Source organism: Amblyraja radiata, chromosome 1 (genome assembly GCF_010909765.2).
Source record: "Amblyraja radiata isolate CabotCenter1 chromosome 1, sAmbRad1.1.pri, whole genome shotgun sequence".
NCBI lineage: Eukaryota > Metazoa > Chordata > Chondrichthyes > Rajiformes > Rajidae > Amblyraja > Amblyraja radiata.
The window spans coordinates 147,231,249-147,256,483 of NC_045956.1; the positions used below are offsets into that span (position 1 = coordinate 147,231,249).

At 44.3% G+C, this 25,235-nt stretch overlaps 1 protein-coding gene across 1 annotated transcript in view; it reads left to right on the forward strand.

Annotated features, from left to right (window-relative positions):
• The window catches only part of dnai1 (dynein axonemal intermediate chain 1), a 158,845-nt gene that overhangs the window by 66,300 nt on the left and 67,310 nt on the right, over positions 1–25,235 (forward strand). The window contains exons 9-11 of the mRNA XM_033038027.1: positions 2,391–2,528; positions 15,101–15,160; positions 25,039–25,164. Coding sequence (XP_032893918.1) covers positions 2,391–2,528; positions 15,101–15,160; positions 25,039–25,164 — 324 coding nt within the window. The remainder of the gene's footprint in view (positions 1–2,390; positions 2,529–15,100; positions 15,161–25,038; positions 25,165–25,235) is intronic.

Here is a 25,235-nt window from a genome sequence, read left to right on the forward strand (position 1 = left end):
GTTGGAAGAAAAAGTGATAAATTATCTAATTTTAATGTCTTTTTTAATTGTTTCCAAATTCGTATAGCACTAAATATTATAGGGTTTTCCCTATAAATTTTTTTGTTTAATTTAGACGTAGCAAATAATATCGAACCGATATCAAAAGGTAAACAATCTTCCTTTTCCATTTTTAACCAGTCTGGTTGATGATCTATTTCTTCCAACCAGAAATTCATATTTTTAATGTTAACTGCCCAGAAATAAAACAAAAAATTGGGTAAAACCAAGCCTCCATTTATTTTTGATTTACACAAGTGTCTTTTGTTTATCCTATGATTCTTATAATCCCAGATAAAATCATTAACAATAGAGTCCAATTTAAAAAAAAAGTTTTTTGCCAAATATATCGGAATTGTCTGAAAAAGGTATAATATTTGCGGTAAAAAAATCATTTTTATGGCATTGATTTTGCCTACCATTGAGATAGGAAGTGTTTTCCAGTATTGAATATTCTTATGTAGTTTGTTCAGTAATGGGGGAAAATTTGCTTTAAATAATGATGTATATATCTTAGTTACATAAATACCTAGATATTTAAATTTTTCATTTACTATTTTAAATGGAAATTGTTGTATTGTCTGTTTGTTATGTTCCCTTATTGGCATAATTTCACTTTTATTCCAATTTATTCTGTATCCTGAAAGTGAACCAAATTGGGTTATTAACTTTAATAAGTTTGGAATACTAATTTCTGGTTTTGTAATGTAAATTAATACATCATCTGCGTATAGAGAAATTTTATTCACTGTGTCCTTTGTGTTATACCCATGTATTTCCGGATGCCCCCTAACTCTTTCTGCCAGTGGCTCAATAGCAAGCGCAAATAATAATGGAGATAATGGGCATCCTTGTCTACAACCTCTAGATAGGCTAAATTTAGATGACAACATTTGGTTTGTAAATATTCTAGCCGTGGGATTTGTATATAACAGTTTTATCCATGTACAGAATTTCTCCCCTAGCTGCATATTTTCCATCACCGAAAATAAGTAAGGCCATTCGACCTGATCAAATGCTTTTTCAGCGTCAAGTGAAATTATTGCTAGATCTTCATTAATAATTCTCTTGGAATATATAATATTAAATAATCTTCTTAGATTATAATATGAGTACCGTTTCTGAATAAAGCCTGTTTGGTCAGGGTGTATTAATTTATTCATCACTGTACTTAATCTGTGCGCTAGTATTTTAGTTAAAATTTTCTGATCTGTATTTAAAAGTGCAATTGCTCTGTATGATCCCGGGTCTTCCAGATCTTTATCAGCTTTAGGAATAAGTTTTATTATTGATTCATTTAAAGTGTCTGGAAGTTTCTGTTGAGTATATATATACTCATACAGTCTTTGTAAACGTGGGCTAAGCAAATCATAAATTTTTTTATAAAATTCGGAACCTAAACCATCTGGTCCTACTGCTTTACCATTTTTTAAAGAGCCAATAGACTCCTCAATATCCTTTATCGTAATCTCCCTTTCTAATAATTCTCTATCGTTTGAATCTAAACCTTTTAAATTACATTTTATTAAAAAATCTGCTATTCCTACTGATTGTGCTACGGTTTTAGTTGAATAAAGGTTATGATAGTATTGGAGAAATCTATCATTTATGTCCTTGGGCATTTTTAATAATTCTCCTGTCTCTGTTCTAATTTTATGAATTGTTTTTTCCCCTTCCATTTTTCGTAACTGACGTGCTAATAATTTTTGTGGTTTGTCTCCAAATTCAAAATGTAATTGTTTGGTTTTTTGATAAAGTTTTATTACTTGTTCTGAATACATTTTATTTAATTTATATTTCAATACAGCAATTTTATTATGTTTTAAAGTAGATGGCATTCTCGCATTTTCTATATCTAGTTGCTTGATTTCACTTTCCAATGTTTGTTGCTTAATCCTGTTCTCTTTATTATAAAATGCTTGAGCAGAGATTAATGTACCTCGAACATACGCTTTAAACGTTTCCCACATAAGAGAAGTAGGTGTGTCAGGGTTGTCATTTACCTCAAAAAATATTTGAATCTGTTTAATAATATATTCCTGGCATGATCTTTCGTTCAAAATTTGTGGGTTAAATCTCCAATATGCTTGTTTCTCGGACATTCCATTTAATTTAATCATGAATGTTACAGGTGCGTGATCTGAGATTATAATGTTATGGTATTTTGAATTATAAATAAATGGGATAAACGTAGAGTCAACTAAAAAATAATCTATTCTTGAGTATGTTTTGTGTACTGGAGAGTAAAATGAATATTCCCGTGTTTTGAATTTCAATTATAATTGTTTTTTCAACTGTATAAACATGGCTGAAATACAGTCTATTTATTCGGGTTATTTGTTATTCTGCAGGGAATGGAAGAAGAAGAAGAAGAAGAAGAAGAAGAGAAGGAAGAGAAGGAAATAATTAAACCCAGACAAGAGCGGAAAATTCCCAATCAATTCAACTTCAGTGAAAGAGCTTCACAGACTTTCAATAACCCGATGAGGGTAAGCCAGTACAATTTGTTCATGGAACCTTTAACATTAGTTGTATCCCAAATCGTTCAGAAAGCTAAATCTGGTGGAAGCCAGAATGCAAGCATGACGATACCCAGAGTCTCAGTTAATACATTTAACAATGTAATTTTATTTTAACTTATGGGCTAATGGTGCTCCTTAAGATTCCACAAGGAATCCTCGTTTTTTTGCTCAGCTTGCTGCGGAAAACACACTATTATGACTACCTTGGACAAAAAACACATCCTTCTGCTAATGCTGTGACCAGAACTTCACACAGCACTGCAAATGTGGCCTGACCAAAGTTTTATGCAGCTGTAAAATAACGTATACATTTATCCGCAGTGCCCTGTCCAATGAAGATAAACTCTTTAATGTCCTGCCATTTATTGCATATTTCCCCCTTTCATTTGATCTCCCAAAGTGTAACACCTCACTCATCCAGAGTAAATGTCATATGCCATTTTTCCACCCATTTTTCTAACTGATCTATATTCAGTTTTATCCTTTGATGATCTTCCTCACTTTCCACAACTACACCAATTTTCCTGTCATCTTCAAACTTACTTATACTCCTATCTACATTTATCACAACAACAGAGTTGGGCCAAGGTAACCAACACAGTACCAACAATGGTGCCTGCTGTTCAGAGATTTGCTGTTGCATAGTAGAGAAAATCAGCAGAGAATGAACCTGTAGAGAGTTGTAGCAACAAAATATGGGACCAACTGTTATGTAATCAACAGAAGAAATTAGTGGAGAGGGGACCAACTGAAAGAACAGGCAAAAGTGGGATCAGCAGAGAGAGAACCAATAGGGAGACACAGCTGGGAGGTAATTAATAGAGACAAACATTTTTTACAGGAGCCACAACTGCAAAATCTGAGTGTACAGATGATAAATCTCAATGAAATTGTTTTAGGAGCCTCACACTGGCACACCAATGAAGTGGGAATATGAGCTTCTCTTTTAATATTTGGGGATAACTGTTTTTTGGTACCAGAAATTCCATACCAATCCCGGATCCTCTAAAGAGGACACAGAGAGTGACATGAATTTCTATATAATTAAAAGTCTCATCTTGACCACTTCCTGTCTGCACTGTATATTGATTTTAGAAAAAACACTACCATATATCGCTATGATTTTTGGCCATCTTACTCACAGTCCTCCTTCGCTGAGGCAGCCCTGAGGATTTTTTCGATCGATGAAAAATAAAAAAGTTATTAATCTTGAGATGAGCTGATTGGTCCTCTCGCCTGTCCATCACCATGATGAAGGTAATGCCCCTTCTGGGGGGGGGGGGGGGGGGGCAGGAGTATAAAGCCCAAATGGTATGAAATTGCATTTGAATTTGGTGGTCTGCACTCTGCTTGAAGTGGTATGAAATTGCATTTGAATTTGGTGGCCTGCACTCCAATAAAATGGTATGAAATTGAATTTGAATTTGGTGGCCTGCACTCTGCTTGAAATGGAATTTCAAGGAATAGACGTGAGTGAAATGCTAGCCCACCAGCTGTGCATCAATCAACTGCCAGCCCACCAGCCGCAATTCAATCAACTGCCAGCCCACCAGCCGTGTGTCAACTGCTAGCCCAACAGCCGTGAGCCAACTGCCAGCCCAACAGCCGTGAGTCAGTCAACTGCCATCCACCAGCCGTGAGTGAGTGAACTGCCAGCCCACCAGCCGTGAGTGAGTGAGTGAGTGAACTGCCAGCCCACCAGTTGTGAGTGAACTGCCAGCACACCTTTGGCCTACCTGAAACCACTCATTTTGGCCCACAAGGCCCCTATTTGCCCAGAAACCAGTCCATTTTGCTCAAAATGCCCATGTTAGCCCATGAGGAGCATTTTGGCCCAAAAGGCCTGTGCCAGGCCAGGAAAAGTCCACAAAAAGTGCCTTTCACTGTGATTGCACTCAGATTTATTTTGTCCCTTCGGCCCATCAGGCATGTACTAGCCCAGGAGGTGTCCCTTCGGCCCATCAGTAAGTATTCCCCCTGTAAGTATTAAACCTCACCGCAGTATTTTTCTCCCTCCCTTCTTTGGCTCCCTGTGAGATCCAGGCCAGGATAGACTTTCCTCCTTCATTGCTGTGATCTGTAGAAAAATATGAAAAATGTATAAAATTCATTCTCCACCCTCTACCCCTTCTCTCTCTCTCTCTCTCTCTCACAGAATGTCTCACATGTTATGGGCAGCATTTCTGGCAGTTTCTGAGCTGCCAGCCCACCAGCCCTGAGTGACTGATTTGCCTGCCCACCAGACCTGAGTGACTGAGCTGCCAGTCCACCAGGCCTGAGAGACTGAGCTGCAAGCCCACCAGGCCTGAGTGACTGAGCTGCCAGCCCACCAGGCCTGAGTGACTGAGCTGCCAGCCCAAGAATCCATTTGGCCCACAATGTCCATACTAGCCCTCTGGAAACCAGTCCATTTGGCCCACAACCCCGATACTAGCGCTCCAGAAAGTCCCCCCCCTCCCCCCATTGACCACCAATATTGGAATTGGTGGAGAGGTGGAATATTACATTGGGGAACCAGCCCTCCCATGTGAACATGGGACCCAACGGGTCGCACTTAGTCTAGTAATAAATTAAAAATAAAATCTTGTCTTTTATACTGCTGAAGAACATCAAACTGTCTAACCAAACAAAACAGGGTAATAGCTTAGAATCTTTAACAGCAAACTCATCAGTATGCAGTATAACTCAGAGCACCTGAATTTTATGGCAAGAGCAGCTCACAAACTATAAACCATCTAGAAACTGAATTCTAGAAAATCTTCGGAAAAATCTCAGCTGTATTGGAGAACAAATATAATTCCAAACATTGAAAAGGCGATGAAAAATAATGTATGTCAAATACCAACAAAAACTACTTATGGGCCTGACCCACTTAGGCGACTTTTTAGGCGAGTGCAGAAGACTCTGTGCTCGCCACATGGTTGCCACATGTTCGCTGATGGTTTCTGGTGAGTCTCCTGATGGTCGCGAGGAGTTCCCGCATTGTGGGAACTAGTCGCGGCCTCAGTATGGTCGCCGCAAATGTTTCAACATGTTGAAAATTTTCAGTGACCAAAAATTGATCGCCAAGGAGAAAATCAATAATCCTGTAGTCGTAGGTGCAGTTGTAGTGGGGTTGCCATGTAGTTATGGGTAATCGAGGTAGTCGTAGGTAGTTTTAGTTGATCTCCTTTGCTTAATTCGTCATTTTCATTGGCTCATTGGGGAAAAAAAACGTAATCAGGAGTTTTCAGAACCAAGGATAACCGACTGTAAGGTAATGCCAAATGTCCGCCGAACTTCACAGCTGTGTATCTCTGGCTTATTAAAAGTTGTTTGGCTTCTTAAAAGTTGTCTCCACTCCTTCTCTCCCCTTCTCCCCCCTTCTCCCCTCTTTTAAAGGACTTACCGTACACTGTGCTAGCCGATTTAATTACAGCGCCAACCATCCTGTTCATCGCGGTGTGTGTCTGTATCACCTTGGCTTTGTACCGTGTGAATTTCAGGCAGCGGTCCCCCGCTTGCCCTCGCCCCCGCCTTTTGTGTGTGTGTGTGTGTCTGTCTGTCTGTCTGTCTGTCTGTCTGTCTGTCTGTCTGTCTGTCTGTCTGTCTGTCAGTCGCCGTTCCAGTCACCGGTTTTTCAGGCGACTGCCGGCAACTTGACAGTCGCCGGCAGTCCACTGAAAAATTGCCTAAGTGGGAGAGGCCATTTAAACAACCAAATATACGACATCAGAGAGGAAGCATAAAAGAGTCATACCAAGAAGATATGGTTAAGACCAACAGAAAAAGTAGTCAAGACAAGTGATGTGGTATACCATTATCAGAATGGCAATAGATAAACATCAATTTTGTTTTCTCATAAAAGACACTCACTTTAGGATTTGGTTTAGGTTTATTATTGTGTAGGAAAGAACTACAGATGCTGGTTTAAATTGAAGGAAAACACAAAATGCTGGAGTAACTCAGCGGGACATACAGCATCTCTGGAGAGAAGGAACGGGTGATGATTTGGGTCGAGACCCTTCTTCAGACTTATTATTGTCAGATGTACTGAGGTATTGCATGCTATCCAAACAGATCAAATATACTGTACATAAATACAATTGAGTCATCCCAAGTACAATAGATAGAACAAAGGGGAAGATACAGAATGCAGATTAGAGTTTGCAGCATTGTAGCATATCAGTTTGCAAGGTTTTCTCACAAGATGTTTGAAAGATTGAAAGATGAATGAATATTAATGCTCTACCATTAAAGTAATACAGTATATGCTCATTAGTTTGCTGATGAATGAATGAAAAATGAGTGAATAATGCAATTGTAACCCATTATGTACTCCTCATTTTGAATGGCAGTAGAAATGGAGATAATATTTATTGATATATATTCCAGATAAATACTCAATATTACAGACTTTTTTAAAGGAGATTCTTCACTGTGGCCAAATATAGATGAATGAACAACATAAATAAGGAAAAACCACCTTCACAAGAATTTCCTTTCCCAATAATTATTTTGTACTTACTGCATGAGGATGCATCAATGGCCAGATTATTTTCTGCATTCTGGTTGCCCAAATTCCAATTGATTCTAGGCATTACAGGAAAATGTTTGTGACAAGTATGAAATAGTGAAACATACAGTCCCAAAAACTTTACATGAGAGACTCTAATAATGCTCTCCCCTTCTATGAACATCTCCCTGTTGTTTAACTGTGGAAGGCCTTGATTTTAACTGACATATTTATTGAATAATTTTGCCTGGTCTTTGGTTCTCGTGATTATTTGAAACTTTTATTTGACTGCAAGACCGACTCACAGCAAAAAATTCAAATTTCTTGTCACATGCACCAATTAAGGTACAGTGATATTTGAGTTACCATGCAGCCATACAATTAAAAGAACACAACACATTTAAAAGAACAATAGAACTTAACATAAACATCCACCACAGTGATCACTGTGATGGAAGGCAATAAAGTTTAGTCAGTCTTCCTCCTTTTGTTCACCCGTGTTTGGGGTCTTGACCCTCCGCAGTCGCCGCTACGGACGGCCCGATGTACAAGCCCTCTCATCGGGATGATTGAAGCTCCGACGTCGGGATGGATGGAACACACTCGGAGTGCCCGATTCGGCCACTTTCTTACCGGAGACCGCGGCTTCTCGATGTTATAGGCCGCAGGCAGGCCAGTGGTTGGAGCTCTTCTCTGGCGATCCACGGCAAGGGATTCCTGGCTCCGGGATGGTAAAGTCCGCTCCACGCCTGCTGCTAGAAGCTCCGCAGACCACGGCTTCACGATGTTAAAGTCAGCAGGCCAGCGGTCAGAGCCTTTCTGGCTCCGCGATGTTAAAGTCCACGCCGCGTCTACTGCTGAAGCTCTGGGCCATGTCCGGGAAAGGCTGCACCAAACAAAGTTGTCAGGCCGCGAGATAGGGCGAAAATGCGACTAGGAGAAAAGTCGTATCTCCGCCGAATTAAATGACTGGAAACTGTTTCCCTCTAATCGGGGCGCCGTCCTGTATGGTATGGCTGCCCAGCCTGCAGCCGTCCGTCTTTTCACTTCTTTTTTTTTTAGTTGAGTTTTTAGTTAGTTGAGTTTTTGTTTAGCAGCTCTAGTCTTTTTATTTAGGGGTGGGGGGGGAGGGGGAAACTGCTTTTCAGGGTCCCTACCTGGTCGGAGAGGCGGCTTTTCTCCGGGCAGCATCTTCGACCCGTTCTTGCGGCCTACCAGGGGGCCTGGAGCGACGTTTCCTGAGGGGACCAGCCAGAACCTCAGCTTCGAGCGGCGGCACAGCGCTGGAGCACTATCGCGGAGCGGGCGATGCCTTGCCGGGGTAGCCGCGCTGGAACTCCGGAATGCTGAGACCGCCGATTTGAACATCGCGGAGCTGCAGGTCTGTGGAGCGGCCAACCGCGGGCGACGGCGCTGAACTTTAACATCGGGAACCTGGGATCTCTCACCGAGATCACCAGTGGTGGAGCTCCATCCAGCGCGGCCTGTCGGCTTCGGAAGCCGTGCTCTCCGGTAAGGAAGTGGCCGTTCCAGGTATCCCAAGCCACTGAGAGGATTCTCCTGACGCCGGAGCACCATCATCCGGCGAGAACGGCCTGGAACATCGGGCCTTCTTAAAAGCATGACTATGGGTGGACATGGGGATGGGGTCTGGACTTTGTGCCTTCCCTCATAATGGGACTCATTGTGGGGGGATGTTTTTTTATGTTTAAATTTCTTTATTACTGTTATGTTATAACCATATAACAATTACAGCACGGAAACAGGCCATCTCGACCCTTCTAGTCCGTGCCGAACACGTATTCTCCCCTAGTCCCATATACCTGCGCTCAGACCATAACCCTCCATTCCTTTCCCGACCATATAACTATCCAATTTATTTTTAAATGATAAAAACGAACCTGCCACCACCACCTTCACTGGAAGCTCATTCCACACAGCCACCACTCTCTGAGTAAAGAAGTTCCCCCTCATGTTACCTCTAAACTTCTGTCCCTTAATTCTCAAGTCACGTCCCCTTGTTTGAATCTTCCCTACTCTCAGTGGGAAAAGCTTATCCACGTCAACTCTGTCTATCCCTCTCATCATTTTAAAGACCTCTATCAAGTCCCTCCTTAACCTTCTGCGCTACAAAGAATAAAGCCCTAACTTGTTCAACCTTTATCTGTAACTTAGTTGCTGAAACCCAGGCAACATTCTAGTAAATCTCCTCTGTACTCTCTCTATTTTGTTGACATCCTTCCTATAATTAGGCGACCAAAATTGTACACCATACTCCAGAATTGGCCTCACCAATGCCTTGTACAATTTTAACATTACATCCCAACTTCTATACTCAATGCTCTGATTTATAAAGGCCAGCACACCAAAAGCTTTCTTTACCGCCCTATCTACATGAGATTCCACTTTCAGGGAACTGTGCACAGTTATTCCCAGATCCCTCTATTCACCTGCATTCTTCAATTCCCTACCATTTACCATGTACGTCCTATTTTGATTTGTCCTGCCAAGATGTAGCACCTCACACTTATCAGCATTAAACTCCAACTGCCATCTTTCAGCCCACTCTTCCAACTGGCATAAATCTCTCTGTAGTTTTGAAAATCTACTTCATTATCCACAACCCCACCTATCTTAGTATCATCTGCATACTTACTAATCCAATTTACCACACCATCATCCAGATCATTGATGTACATGACAAACAACAGTGGACCCAACACAGATCCCTGTGGCACCCCACTAGTCACTGGCCTTCAACCTGACAAACAACCATCCACCATTACTCTCTGGCATCTCCCATTCAGCCACTGTTGAATCCATCTTGCTACTCCATCATTAATACCCAACAATTGAACCTTCTTAACCAACCTTCCGTGAGGAACCTTGTCAAAGGCCTTACTGAAGTCCATATATACAACATCCACTGCTTTACCCTCATCAATTTCCCGAGTAACCTCTTCAAAAAATTCAAGAAGATTAGTCAAACATGACCTTCCAGGCACAAATCCATGTTGACTGTTCCTAATCAGACCCTGTTTATCCAGATGCTTATATATATTATCTCTAAGTATCCTTTCCATTAATTTGCCCACCACTGACGTCAAACTAACAGGTCTATAATTACTAGGTTTACTCTTAGACCCCTTTTTAAACAATGGAACAACATGCGCAGTACGCCAATCCTCCGGCACTATTCCCGTTTTTAATGACATTTGAAATATTTCTGTCATAGCCCCTGCTATCTCTACACTAACTTCCCTCAATGTCCTAGGGAATATCCTGTCCGGACCTGGAGACTTATCCACTTTTATATTTCTCAAAAGTGTCAGTACTTCCTCTTCTTTGAATCTCATAGTTTCCATAGCTACTCTACTTGTTTCCCTTACCTCACATAATTCAATATCCTTCTCCTTGGTGAATACCGAAGAAAATAAATTGTTCAATATCTCCCCCATCTCTTTTGGCTCTGCAGATAGCTGTCCACTCTGACTCTCTAATGGACCAATTTTATCCCTCAGTTATCCTTTTGCTATTAATATAGCTGTAGAAACCCTTTGGATTTACTTTCACCTTACTTGCCAAAGCAACCTCATATCTTCTTTTAGCTTTTCTAATTTCTTTCTTAAGATTCTTTTTACATTCTTTATACTCCTCAAGCACCTCATTTACTCCATGCTGCCTATAATTATTGTAGATCTCTCTCTTTTTCCGAACCAAGTGTCCAATTTCCCTTGAAAACCATCGCTCTTTCCAATTTTTACTATTTCCTTTCAACCGAACAGGGACATAAAGATTCTGTACTCTTAAAATGTCACCTTTAAATGTCCTCCATTTCTCTTCCACATCTTTCCCATCAAACAAACTGTCCCAATTTACTCCTTTTAAATCCTTTCGCATCTCTTCCGCCTTTCTCCAATCAAAAATCTCAACCCTAGGTCCAGTTCTGACCCTCTCCATAATTATATTGAAACTAATGGTATTGTGATCACTGGTCCCGAACTGTTCCCCAACGCATACCTCTGCCACCTGACCCGTCTCATTTCCTAACAGGAGGTCCAGCACCGCCACTTCTCTAGTAGGTACTTCTATGTATTGCTGCAAAAAACTATCCTGCACACATTTTACAAACTCCAACCCATCCAGCCCATTTACAGAATGTGTTTCCCAGTCTATGTGTGGAAAATTGAAATCTCCCACAATCACTACCTTGTGCTTACTACTAATATCTGCAATCTCCTTACATATTTGCTCTTCCAATTCTCGCTCCCCATTTGGCGGTCTGTAATACACCCCTATAAGTGTTGCTACCCCTTTCCCATTTCTCAGTTCCACCCAAATAGCCTCCCTAGACGAGCACTCTAATCTATCCTGCCAAAGCACTGCTGTAATATCTTCCCTGATAAGCAATGCAACACCTCCACCTCTTGCCCCTCCAATTCTATCACACCTGAAGCAACGAAATCCTGGAATATTTAGTTTCCAATCACAGCCCTCCTGCAACCATGTTTCACTGATCGCCACAACATCATACTTCCAGGTGTCAATCCCGGCTCTAAATTCATCCACCTTTCTTACAATGCTCCTAGCATTAAAATATACACATTTAAGAAACCCACCCTCTCTTATTCTCTGTTTATTGTCTTTTTCTTCTCTCTCCCCTACATTTTGGGTCAGAGTGCTACCATTCTCTGCCTCCTGCCTCACACACTGACTGCTAGCTTTCCCAATTCGAGTCCCTCCCCCCCAACCATACTAGTTTAAAGTCTCCCCAGTAGCCTTTGCAAATCTCCCCGCCAGGATATTGGTCCCCCTCGAGTTCAAGTGCAACCCGTCCTTTCTGTACAGGTCGCATCTTCCCCAAAAGAGGTCCCAATGATCCAGAAACTTGAATCCATACCCACTGCACCAGTCCCTCATCCACGCATTTATTCTCCACCTCGCTCCATTCCTACTCTCACTATCGCGTGGCACAGGCAGTAATCCTGAGATTGTTACCTTTGCAGTCCTTCTCCTTAACTCTCTACCTAACTCCCCAAATTCTTCTTTCAGGACCTCTTCTCTTTTTTTACCTATGTCGTTGGTACCTATATGTACCACAACCTCAGGCTCCTCTCCCTCCCATTTCAGGAATTCTTGGACACGTTCAGACACATCCCTGACCCTGGCACCAGGGAGGCAAACTACCATCCGGGTCTCCTGTCTGCGTCCACAGAATCGCCTATCCGACCCCCTGACTATATATTACAATTGCCCTCCTCTTCTTTTCCTTACCCTTCTGAGCAACAGGACCGGTCTTTGTGCCAGAGGCCCGGCCGCTGTCGCTGCCCCCAGGTAGGCTGTCTCCCCCACCCTTACTCAAACATGAGTACTTATTTTCAAGGTGTACAGCCACCGGGGTACTCACCAGTCCCTGCCTCTGCCCATTGCCCTTCCTAACTGTGACCCAGTTTTCTGTCTCCCGTGGTCTTGGAGTGACCACCTCCCTGTAACTCCTTTCTATGACCTCCTCGCTCTCCCTGAGCAGACAGAGGTCATCGAGTTGCTGCTCCAGGTTCCTAACACGGTCCCTTAGGAGCCCCATCTCGACGCACCTGGCGCAGATGTGGACGTCTGGAGGGCACTCAGACTCCATGACCTCCCACATCTGACATCCAGAACAGTAAACTGCCCTGGCCCTCATTCTCCCCCTTAACCGAATACAATAAAGCCTTACCCAGGATACAAGCCAATCAGCTGCTTCCTCTGGTCCTCTTCCACCAACCAGAGGCTTCCACCATACTCCTTCTCTGGAAGTGAGATGGAACGTTGCAGATTTGGGTAAACTCACAGCTCCAGGTAACTCCTCCTCGCACCAACGGCTCCCCGGGCCTCTGTAGAAGCAAGCCCCGCGCTGTTTTTATACTCACAGCTCCAGGTAACTCCTCCTCGCACCAACGGCTCCCCGGGCCTCTGTAGAAGCAAGCCCCGCGCTGTTGTATTCTTTTTTTTATATGCTGCAATGGCAATACGCATTTCACTGCACCAATTGGTGTATGTGACTAACAAAGAACCTTTGAACCTTTGAATCTATACCCCACCACCACCCCCCACATAAAAACATACCGAGAAACACTAACACATACATTCAGACATATTAAAACAACAAAAAAGTCTAACTGATAGACACACCGCTGGCGAGGCTGCCGTGCGCGGCGCCACCAATGACGATAAGCACAAACACCATCGTTAAATTTGCAGACAATACAACAGTGGCGGGGCTGATCACTGAGAGCGATGAATCAGCTTACAGGGAGGAGGTACAGAGGTTAATAAGCTGGTGCTCAGAGAACAACTTAGCACTCAATACCAAGAAAACAAAAGAGCTCATCATTGACTTCAGGAAGAAGCAAGGTGACCATCACCCACTGCACATGAACGGAGAAGGAGTGTACAGAGTCTCCGGTTTCAGGTTCTTGGGCATCCACATCTCAGCAGATCTCAGGTGGTCAACTAACACAAACTCCCTGGTAAAGAAGGCACAACAACAGCTTTACTTCCTAATATCACTCAGGAAAGTCAACTTGCCACAACAGCTGCTAGTGTCATTCTACCGCTGCTCCATAGAGAGGGTCCTGACACATGGCATCCTGGTGTGGTATGGCAACAGTTCTGCGGCTGACAAGAAGGCTCTGCAGAGAGTCATCAACACAGCCCAGAAGATCACCAGTACACATCTGCCTGCCCTGGAAGAGATCTATAGCTCTTGTTGCCTGCAAAAGGCATCACGCATCCTAAATGACTCGTCTCATCCTGCACATCACTCGTTTGCCCTTCTGCCCTCAGTAAAGCGTTACAGGTCCATCAAATCATACACCACAAGATTAACAAACAGTTTCTACCCCAAGGCCATCACCACTCTGAACTCCACAGTGAATACACACCCCCCAGAGCCAATATTTTGTACTGCAATAAAACTATACTGTGAAAAATCGCACATTCTGACGACTTGACGTTTTTCTTGCCGTTATTATTTGTCGTTATTATTTATCTGATATGTTGGAGCTCCGCTCGGGCAGTGCGCCTGAAATTTTGTTGTAAGAATTTACAATGACAATAAAATGTATTATTATTATTATCATTATTATTATTACTGAGGCAACAGAGGAGGCTGAAAGTAGATCCATGATCAGGTTCTTACTGATTCTCAGAGGCCAGGTGGAATTTCTATTGAGATTTTATTCAGATTGTGATCTATTACTCAAGAAAATACAAATTGGCCGTGTGCAATAAATGGACTTAGCATTTCCCTCAATGATATCTATTTTAACCTGGATTGTATATTGTCCTGCTTACATAGCAATATTACCGGAATGATGACTGGATTAGAGGCTATATCTATAGTTGGACAGACTTGGATTGTTTTCTCTGGAACACTGGGGGTTGCCGGGAAACCTGATAGAAGTTATGAGAAGTTACGAATTACAAGAGGCATAGATAAGGTAAACAATCAGAATCTTTTCCTAGGAAGCAAAAATCAAATAACAGAGGGTATTTGGTACCTTAGGTTTAAGGTAAGATGGGCAAAGTTTAAAGGAGATGTGTGGAGCACGTTTTTCACACAGAGTGTGGTGAGACCCTGGAATGTGTTGCTGGGGAAGGTGGTTGAAGCAGAAATGCTAGTGGCGTTTAAAAGACTTTTGGATCGGCATATGGATATGCAAGGAATTGAGGAATAAGGATTATGTGCAGGTAGATAAGTCATGGTCTTGGCATCCATCAAATTCTTGAACACTGCACAGCACTAACCACAATCCTACCTTAGATACTCTGTATAATGGACTTTGTTTTTGGTTGCACGACATACATCAGTTCAGTACTATCATGATTTGGTTAGCTAGTATGACTGATTATTAGTTTATTACATTGCTGGCTATTGAATTCTTATTTGTATGTTAGTGCATTAATGGTCCAGTAAAGCTGTAGCATGTAAGAATTTTATTGTTCCATGGCTGGTACATACTCGATGTAACTGTACTGAAGTTCTACATTTTCTCTGGTGCAGGAAAATGGATGCCAGACGGAACCACCCCCAAGAGCAAGTTTTTCATCAACAGCCAACCAGGTGAAACTGTGCAAGCACGTTCTTTTTTAATGGGTCCTCAGTAACCTGCAAAAGTGCAAAATCTGATAGATTTCACACGTATAAAATTGAACATTGTTACAGCCTGAGAAAATACGCTTCTGAATGATATCTATTTATCTGATATTTACCCCTTTGTTGTCAGCAGTGTAGATGTTTTTCGGACTAAATATCTTTTGATTGTTTTATTAGTTCCTAAAAAAAGTTTTCTGGTGTTTTTTGAAGCAATATGTATTATTTTCTTATATAATTGTTTGAAATTTGTAGTGTGGATAATAGCAATGTTCAATGTTAGAGTACTAAAAATTCCACACAGCTTTTTGAAGTGTGCAAACGTACAGTTAAGTGGGGAAATCTAGAGCAAGGAACTAATAAAACAATAATGTGAGGATTGGATTTTTTTACAAAGGTAAACTTTGGCAAATTAAACTAATCTGCATAAAAGTGAAGATGAGTTTCACAAGAAAGATCATAAAATATTTTATAATTATTTAAATTTAATATATCACCTAATATATGGTTACTAATAAGGCAAGAAAATTCCAATCTCAATAGATCTACATTGACGACACCAAAGGGCCAAGGGAGGAAAAAAAACTGATGTGCATATCTATATTCAGCAGATTGTGTTGTTGCAACCTTTCCTGTTGTATGAATGAATGAATGAATGAATGAATAAGTTTATTGGCCAAGTATTCACACACAAGGAATTTGCCTTGGTGCTCCGCCCGCAAGTGACAACATGACACACAGTGACAGTTAGGAATGACACATAAAACATTAAACATTAATAATAAAGCATTATCGATTAAACATGTGAATTAAATAAAATACCAGAGCTAAAGGAGGCTACATATTTTTGGTTATTGAGTAGAGCTACTATTCGTGGGAAAAAAACAGTTTTTATGTCTGGCTGTGGCAGCTTTGACAGTCCGGAGTCGCCTTCCAGATTGGTTCAAAGAGTTTGTGGCCAGGATGAGAGAGGTCAGAGATGATCTTACCCGCTTGCTTTCTGGCCCTTGCTGTGTACAGTTCGACAATGGAGGGAAGGTTGCAGCCAATAACCTTCTCAGCTGATTGGACGTTTCGCTGCAGCCTCTGGATGTCGTGCTTGGTGGCTGAGCCAAATCATACAATGATGGAGAAGGTGAAGACAGACTCTACGGTGGCCATATAGAATTGTGGCAGATTGTGCTTCCTCAGCTGCCGCAGGACGTACATCCTCGATTGTGCCTTCTGACAGTGGAGTCAATGGTAGCCCCCCATTTAAGGTCCTTGGAGGTGATGGTTCCCAGGAACTTAAAAGACTGCACAGATGTGACTCCGGTGTTGTTGATGGTGAATGGGGAGAGGGGAGGGGGAGCTCTCCTAAAGTTTACAATAAATTCTACTGTCTTAAGAGCATTGAGCTCCAGGTTGTTGCGATGGCACTAGGATGCCAGCTGTGTCACTTCCTGTCAGTAGGCAGATTCCTCCCCATTCGGGAACAGTCCAATCAGGGTTGTGTCATCTGCAAACTTGAGAAGCTTGACAGAGGTGTCAGTGGAGGTGCAGTCATTGGTGTAGAGAGAGTAGAGGAGAGGGAAGTACGCAGCCTTGCGGTGCTCCTATGCTGAGGGTTTGCGGGTCCGTGATGTGCTTTCCCAGCCTCACATGTTGCTTCCTGTCTGTCGGGAAGCTGGTGATCCACCCACAGAGCAGTTCAGGCACAGTCAACTTGGAAAGTTTGTAGTGTAGTAGCTCTGGGACAATGGTGTTGAATGCAGAGCTAAAATCAACAAACAAAATCCTTGCATAGGTCCCCTGGTGTTCTAGGTGCTGGAGGATGAAGTGCAGGCCCAGGTTGACTGCATCATCTACAGATCTATTGGACTGATATGCAAACTGCAGAGGGTCCAGCAGGGGTTTTGTGATATTTCTCAGCTTGGCCAGCACAATCCTTTCAAGGGTCTTCTTGACTACAGAGGGTAGTGCAACAGGCCTGTAGTCATTAAGACCAGTAATCCTTGCCTTTTTGGGTACAGGGACAATAGTGGAGACTTTGAAGCAGGTAGGAGCAGTACAGGTTTGCAGGAACTGTTTGAAAATGTCTGTGTCGACCGGTGCCAGTTGTTCGGCACAGAGCTTGAGAGTAGAGGGGGAAACATTGTCCGGTCCTTGAGATTTCTGGCCTTTCTGTCTTTTGAACAGCCTCTCCAGATCCTCAATTTCTATTTTTGGTGATGGAGAAGTAGCGAGATTGATGTTGGGCAGCAGGGAGGTGGTGGGTAGTGAACGAGGCCGCAGTCGTTTGCAGTCAAGCTGTAATTGGGTGTTAACTGGTTCGTATTGAAAGTCGTATTCTGGGAAGAACATTACTTTATATACAATTTTTATGCAAACAAAAATGACTGTTACATTTTGTGGTGCAATTAAGTTTCTAATGGGATTCCTAAGTCACACATGCTGGGGAATATTGGTCATGAATAGTTTTTCCAGAATTCCATGAACTTTAAACAATGTCAGTGCTTTCCCTGAAATACACTCTTAGCCTTAATTATGTTTATATCCTAGTCTTCTTTTTGTTCCTTGTAGAATATAATAGAATACTTCATTGTCACCTGTGACACGGCGCAGTAAAATTGCCAAGGCATGCAAATAATCACACATAAAAGGAACTTACAAAGTTACAAATTCCCCCTCCCCCTACATGCCAGTACGCCCTTTGTTCTCCCCCCCCCCTCCCCTCCCTCATGGTAGTCCCCCCACGCCATGTCCTCTATTGTCCATTGATCTACTTCGTCAACCCACGAGTCTCCACCTCTGACCTGTGAGGCTCCAGCACCAGCCAGCAAGGCCCGGCCTCCGAATGGGAAGCTCCACCTCTAACCTGCGAGGTTCTGACCCGTGAGGTCCGGATATTGATTGATTGATTGATTGATTATACCTTTAATAATCCTTTACAGGAAATTACAGTGCCACGACAGCTTCAAGACAGACATAACACCACACATTTCCTCAAATGGCTTCCATACTTAACAAGTTAAAATACAAGTTAAAATACAAGTTAAAATACAATTAATTTAAAAAAAAGTGCAGTTATTTATGCGCATTATATAACCTTATAGCAGCTGGTAAACAGGACTTCCTATGTCTCTCAGTTTTGCACATTGGTGCAATCAGCCTCTGACTGAAGATGCTGCTCTTGATCACCTTCAGGGCATGGAGTGGGTGAGTGGGGTTGGTCATTATTGAACCCAGTTTGTTCAGAGTTCTGGCCTCTGCCACCTGCTGGACCGTTCGTTGCTCAGCCCCGACCACTGAGCCGGCCTTCCTGATTAGCTTGTCCAGTCTGTTTTTGTCCGCTATGCGGGCGCCATCTCCCCAACAGGCCACAGCAAAAAACAGAGCACTGGCCACCACTGAATGGTAGACACTGCACAGTAGGGGTTGGCAGATGTTAAATGACCTCAGCCTCCTTAAAAAATACAGTCGGCTTTGTCCCTTCCTGTACACCGCCTCCATATGACACTTCCAGTTCAGCTCACTGTCAAGCTGCACCCCAAGGTACCTGTGGTTAGCGACCACCTCCACCTCAGTGCCCTTAATGGTGATTGGTGTTGCTTGAGTCCTCCTCCTCCCCCTCCTGAAGTCCACAACTATCTCCTTGGTTTTTTTGGTGTTAAGATGGAGGTTATTGTGTGCACTCCACTCCACAAAGTTACTTATTATGTCTCTATACTCCTCCTCATTGCCCCCTTTAATGAGGCCGACAACAGCTGTGTCATCCGAAAACTTCTGCAAAAAGCAGCTGTTGGTGTTATATTGGAGATCCGCTGTGTAGATGGTAAACAGGAACGGAGCCAGCACAGTTCCTTGTGGAGCCCCTGTGCTGCTCAAGATGGTGCCCGAGACACTGTTCTGTAGGCGCACGTACTGTGGTCTGAGGGAAAGGTAATCCAAACACCACAGTACCAGTGATGGATCCACTTTCATCTTCTCCATCTTCTCCCCTAGCAGTCGGGGCTGAATTGTGTTGAAGGCGCTTGAGAAGTCAAAAATGTAATCCTTACAGATGCATCAGTAGTGTCCAAATGTGTGTACACCCTCTGCAGCATGTAAATGAGGGCATCATCGACACTGATGTTAGGCTGATATGCAAACTGTAAAGGATCCATTTGATTTGACACACTAGTCCTGATGTAGGAAAGGACAAGTCTCTCAAATGTCTTCATTATATGTGAAGTGAGCGCTACTGGTCTGTAGTCATTGTGGAGAGTGGGATGGGTCTTCTTTGGGACAGGTACCAGGCAAGATGTTTTCCACAGCCTTGGAACCCTCTGTAGACGCAAGCTCAGGTTGAACAGGTGTGTTAGAATACCACACAGCTCTGAAGAGCAAGTCTTCAGTAGCCTTGGGCTGGTGTCATCAGGCCCCACTGCTTTCCCTGGCTTCAGTCTGTCCAGCATCACCTTGACCTGAGCAGTATGAAGAGTCATGGGTGGGGCTGCCGGTGGAGTGGGAGGTGGAAAGAGGGGACTCCGTACAGGTGACATCTCAGGAGTGATGGAGAGAGGGATGGGAGGTGGAGAGGAAGCAGCAATGGTCAGCAGACCAGGTGGGGGAGGCTGGGGTGGTGTGGGGCAGTCAAATCTGTTGAAAAATCTGTTCAGATCATCAGCCAGACTCTGTTCACCATCAGGCAGTGTACCACCATTCTGCTTCATGCCCGTGATCTTTCGCATTCCAGCCCATACCTGCTTCACACCATCTTGCTGCAGCTGTCGTTCTAATTTGAACCTATAGGCTTCTTTCCCCTCCTTAATCCTCACCTTCAGTTCCTTTTGAAGTTCTTTGATTTTATTCCTGTCGCCCTCCCTGAAAGCCTTTTTCTTCTCATTTAGTAAGGCCTTCAGGCTGCTGGTAATCCAAGGTTTGTTATTAGGGTAGCAACGAATTACCCTGGGTGGCATGATGTCATCATAACAGAAATTGATGTAATGGGTAATGCATTCTGTTAGTCCATCAATGTCTTCCCCATACTCCTCACAGAACACATCCCAATCTGTTGTCTCAAAACAATACCTCAGGGCTTCATCTGCCTCAGGATACCAGTCTCTTGATGTTCTGATGGTGACAGGCAGCCTCTTGGCAGCTGGTGTGTAGGAGGGAGAGAGATGTAGCATGTCGTGGTCTGATCGACCAAGAGGGGGCAGTGCAGTACATTTGTATGCATTTTTGACATTTGCATACAAAAGATCCAGCGTTTTATCACCTCTGGTTGTACAGTCAATAAACTGTTTAAAAGTGGGCAAAGTCTTAGAGAGACAGACATGGTTATAATCTCCAGACACAACAATGAACGCCTCTGGGTACTTGGACTGGAGTCCCGCTATAGTGGTGTGCAGCACGTCACACGCGACTTCCGCCTTGGCAGATGGAGGAATATAAACAACAATGGCTACCACCACAGTGAACTCCCTGGGTAGGTAATATGGTCTTAAACTAACCGCTAAAAGTTCAATGTCCTTGTTGCATATCCGTTCTTTGATAGTAGCGTGATTAGGGTTACACCACTTGTTGTTGACGAGCAGTAAAAGCCCCCCACCTTTCTGCTTACCGCTCGCTCCGGTGTCCCTGTCCGCTCGTATCGACCTGAAGCCGGTGAAACTGATCAAAGAATCGGGCGTGTGTTCCGTCAGCCACGTCTCTGTCAGGCTAACAATGCTGCTCTCCTGGTACACTTTCTGGTACCTGACCAGGGTTTCTAATTCGTCTAATTTGTTCGTTAGACAGCGAACATTTCCCATGGTGATAGATGGAAGGGCTGGTTTAAAAGTCTCTCTCCATGTTCTCGTCAACCTCCTCTTGTTTCTCTTCACCCCCGCACGCGTTCCCCGATGTCTCCTCCGTAAGAGTTCCCTCGATATGTCATGTCGAGTCCCGAATATTGAGCCATGTACCAGGCTTAGCAGTTCCTGACGGGTATATATCACGGCAGTTTGCTCCGCCCGTCTGGCCGATATCAGGCACATATTTCCACTCCACTCCCGTTCCCCAGATAGTATGGTTAAGTCTTGATTAAGAACTCAACAACACGCAATAGTTGTAGCTATAACACTTATATGTAGTCTACTAAAATACTAACTAAGCATACACACTAATAATCCTATATAATACTAAAATAAATATACACTACACACAGCTGCACGCGACAGGCTGCCGTCTCACCGGCGCCATTTTGATTGAGGGGCTCTGACCCGTGCGGCCCAGCCCTTTGAGGAATCACTGCCGGCCAGCGAGGCCCTATCAACGACTGGCGCAATTCTGGCCCGCGAGGCCCAGGGCGCGAGTCTCCGGCCTCGGCCTCGGCTTCACAGCGGCAGCCACGGCACCTCCGGAAATAGGAGTATTCACGGCACCTCCGGAAATAGGAGGATTAAAGCATCAAACTGGTTTGCAAAATCAGAATTCTTCAAATTTGATTTTCCAGCTGTCATTGTCTATGGTAGTTCTACAGAAGGTACCTGATTTCAAATTATTTCAGAAAAGGGAGATTCATGGTACACAATCTCGAAACTTATTTCTTAAACGTTCATGAAGGTAACAGCAATTGCTATCATTTGTTCATGAGAAGAAAATCCTGACCAATAAATTAAATACATATAATTCTTCTCCTGCCTTATCTGCTTTTCTAATTAATATAAATACATGGGCCCAAGGTTATTTCTTTCAAATTCCTGTATTAATGCAATGTTGTTCCCTGACTTCATCAAGAATATGAATTTCAACAACATGATTTCTTGATTCAATATCCGTTATTAATCAAGTAATATGGTTTGGTAAATAAAAAAGGTCCAACATTGCCAGTGTGAAATAAATTATCACAAATGCTGTTTGAGATGATCATCGATATCATCTCACTTTGTTATATGGTTCATGATTGGTTTTCTCAATCCAGAGCTGTTAATGTTTCCTCTGATACTTATTTCTCATCTTCATCCCTTCATATAAATGAATTTAGTATTTTAACAACTAATGATTTGCCAAATTTTTCACAATTCCATCTAACCATATTATGTAAATGCTATCTTGTCCTACTCCAACATCTGTTTCATTAGCTAACAAGACTGAGTGGGACCCGTTGGGTCTCTGTCACATGGGAGGCCTGGTCCCTCAACACAACCCGTTCCCCAATGCAATATTTCACCACTAACCCGTTCCCCAATGCAATATTCCACCACTAACCCGTTCCCCCAATGCAACCTGTCCCCCCAATGCAATATTGCACCACTCACGCATAGCCCTTAACTGCGCAGGCACGGCTCATTTCCCCTCATCCCCAGCACTCCCTCCCCCTCCTCTTAACCCTCCTTTCCCCTCTCCTCCTCCCCTCCCCAATCCACATCCTTACCTCTCCCCGTCTCCTTTCCCCAACCCTCAGTCACTCCCTCTTTCCATAACATCTCCCCTCTCTCTATCCCTCTTCTATCCCTCTTCTATCCCTCTATCCCCACTCCTCACCTCCCCTATCCCCCCACTATCCTTCCTGACCTCCCCCACTGACCTCCTCTCCCTCTATTCCCCACTCCCTACCTCCCTCATTGCCCCACTCCTCTCCCTCTATTTCCCCTTCTTCCCCACTCTCCTCGCCTCCTCCACTTTCCCCCTCTCCCTCCCTAACCCTTCCTCTCCCTCAATCCCCCCACGCTCTCTCTTCACCTCCCCAGGATCTTTCCCCTCTCAGCCTCCCCTCCCCCAATCCCTCCCTCATGTCTCCTTCCCTCTCCCTTCCCCTACCCTCAGCTACTCCCTCCCTCCATCCATAAAAAGCAGCATCTGCAGTTCCTTCCACAGGTCATTCATTGTTAGCTGTGGTTTAGATCCCATTGACTTGACGATTGTACAAGTTTGCATTGTGTGTGTGTGTGTGTGTGTGTGTGTGTGTGTGTGTGTGTGTGTGTGTGTGTGTGTGAGTTACTCAAATTCCACACAAACTGCTCGGCCATGCTGCAACCTGACTCTCCCTCTCTCCCTCTGCCCACTCCGGTTCAGCCACCGCTTAACTCGTCCCCGTCCTGTCCGACCGCCCGCTGTTGCCGCTCGGCCCGTCCCCGCCCTGCGAGCCCGACCACTGCTGCCGCTCAGCCCGTCCCCGCCCTGCCCACCCGCCTATCTGCCTGCCTGCTCGCTGCCGCTGCCGGGCCGCAGGGTGGGAGGGGGGGGATGGAGTTGGTGTTCGTCACGGTGGGCACCACAAGTTTCGATGAGCTGGTGAAGAAGATCTCCTCCGAGAAGCCCACGAGGGTGAGTTACCACAACGGCGGTGGCGGAGGAGACTGACCCGGGGGGACAGGTAGACGGAACTCCCATTGCTGCAGAGGGCGGCGGGGGAGAGTGGTGAGTAATGAGGGAGAGAGAGACGGGACCAGGTCCTCCACTGTGCCTCCACTGAACCCCCACCTCCCCCCCCCCCCTCCCCCCCGTGGCCGCCGGCGGTGGTGGGGGAGGCGATTGACAAGTTACTGTGAGGAGGTGAGAGAGGTGTTTGTGAGTGAGAAGGGACAGGCCACAAAGAGTAGGAATTAACGGGTCCTTTTCAGAATTGCAGCCAGTGACTAGTGGGCAGGAAGGGGCATCGCCATCCCGGCCATGGCATTGACTGACAGGAGACGAGACCAATCTGCGTGGCGCTGACTGAAGGGATCTGCACACGTGCGTTTTTTAAGATTTCGATAACTTTTACAATATACTGTACCACCAATCGGAACGCAACTTGTTGCACTCACAGTACAGGAGAACGGTGAGTAACCTGGCTTAAAATTGTAGCACAGGTACACAACCTTTTATCCGAAAGCCTTGGGACCAGACACTTCTCGGATTTCTGAATTTTTCGGATTTCGGAATGGAAGATTTTTAGCGTAGATTAGGTAGGTAGCGCGGGCGGCTTGAAAAGTCTGGAGCGGCTGCCTCCTCCCCGGAGACCAGGAAATCATTTAAAATCATTGCTTAAATGTTAATCAGTTAGTTTGGAGGGATTTTATGTGGTGGGGGGGGGGCGACGGGGGAAACTTTAATTCTTGGTCCCCTACCTGGTTGGAGAGGCGGGGAGCGGGCAATGCCTTACTGGGTCGCCATGCAGTAAGCTCCGGAACGCTGTGGCCGCCGACTCCCAACATCGCGGAGCTGGGGCTGCGAGCGGGCGGCGCCAGTTGGAGCTCCGACCCCGGCTAACTCTACCCCTGGCTGCGCGGCGCTCCAAATCCTGCGCGGCCCGCGGCCAGACGCCCGCAGCCCCAGCTCCGCGATGTTGGGAGTCGGCGGCCACAGCGCTCCGGAGCTTACTGCACGGCGACCCTGTAAGGCATTGCCCGCTCCCCGCCTCTCCGACCAGGTAGGGGACTAAGAATTAAAGTTTCCCCCTTCACCCCCCCCCCCCCCCCCTTCACATAAAAGCCCTCCAAACTAACTGACTAACATTTAAGCAATGATTTACAGATGTTTAAGTGTCTCCCCGGTCTCCGGGGAGGAGGCAGCCGCTACAGTAGTACAGACCTGGGTTGACCGTGGGTCGTTTCGGGTCAAGTTCGGCGCCAAACGCGAGCTTTGGTGTGCAGACGACATCCTGGAAAAAATGTCTGGTTTTCGGAGCTTTTCGGTTTCCGAAATTTCGGATAAAAGGTTGTGCACCTGCACTATCACGTACCATTTTTGCGCAAATAGAAAAACACCGCAAACCGGAAGAGCACAAGATCAGAGTTTTAGAGATAGATAGAGAGATAGGCAGACAGACAGACTGACAGACAGACCTCTATTTATTTTTTATTATTTCTGTCACTTTTCTTTATTACCATTGTGAAAAATCCCTTTTTTGCTTTTAGTGGGAAATATTTGATGCTTACGAAGAAGAACTAGCAAGACAAATGACCATGAAAGAGAAGCCAAAGACACAGACTTCAAAAAAAGATGCAATATCGAAGAAAAAGTTGTCACCTATTGAAATCATAGTGAGTGTTTTGTCATACAAAATGGTAATCAAAGTGTTACATAAGCTATCCAGTAAGTTTCATTCTAATCT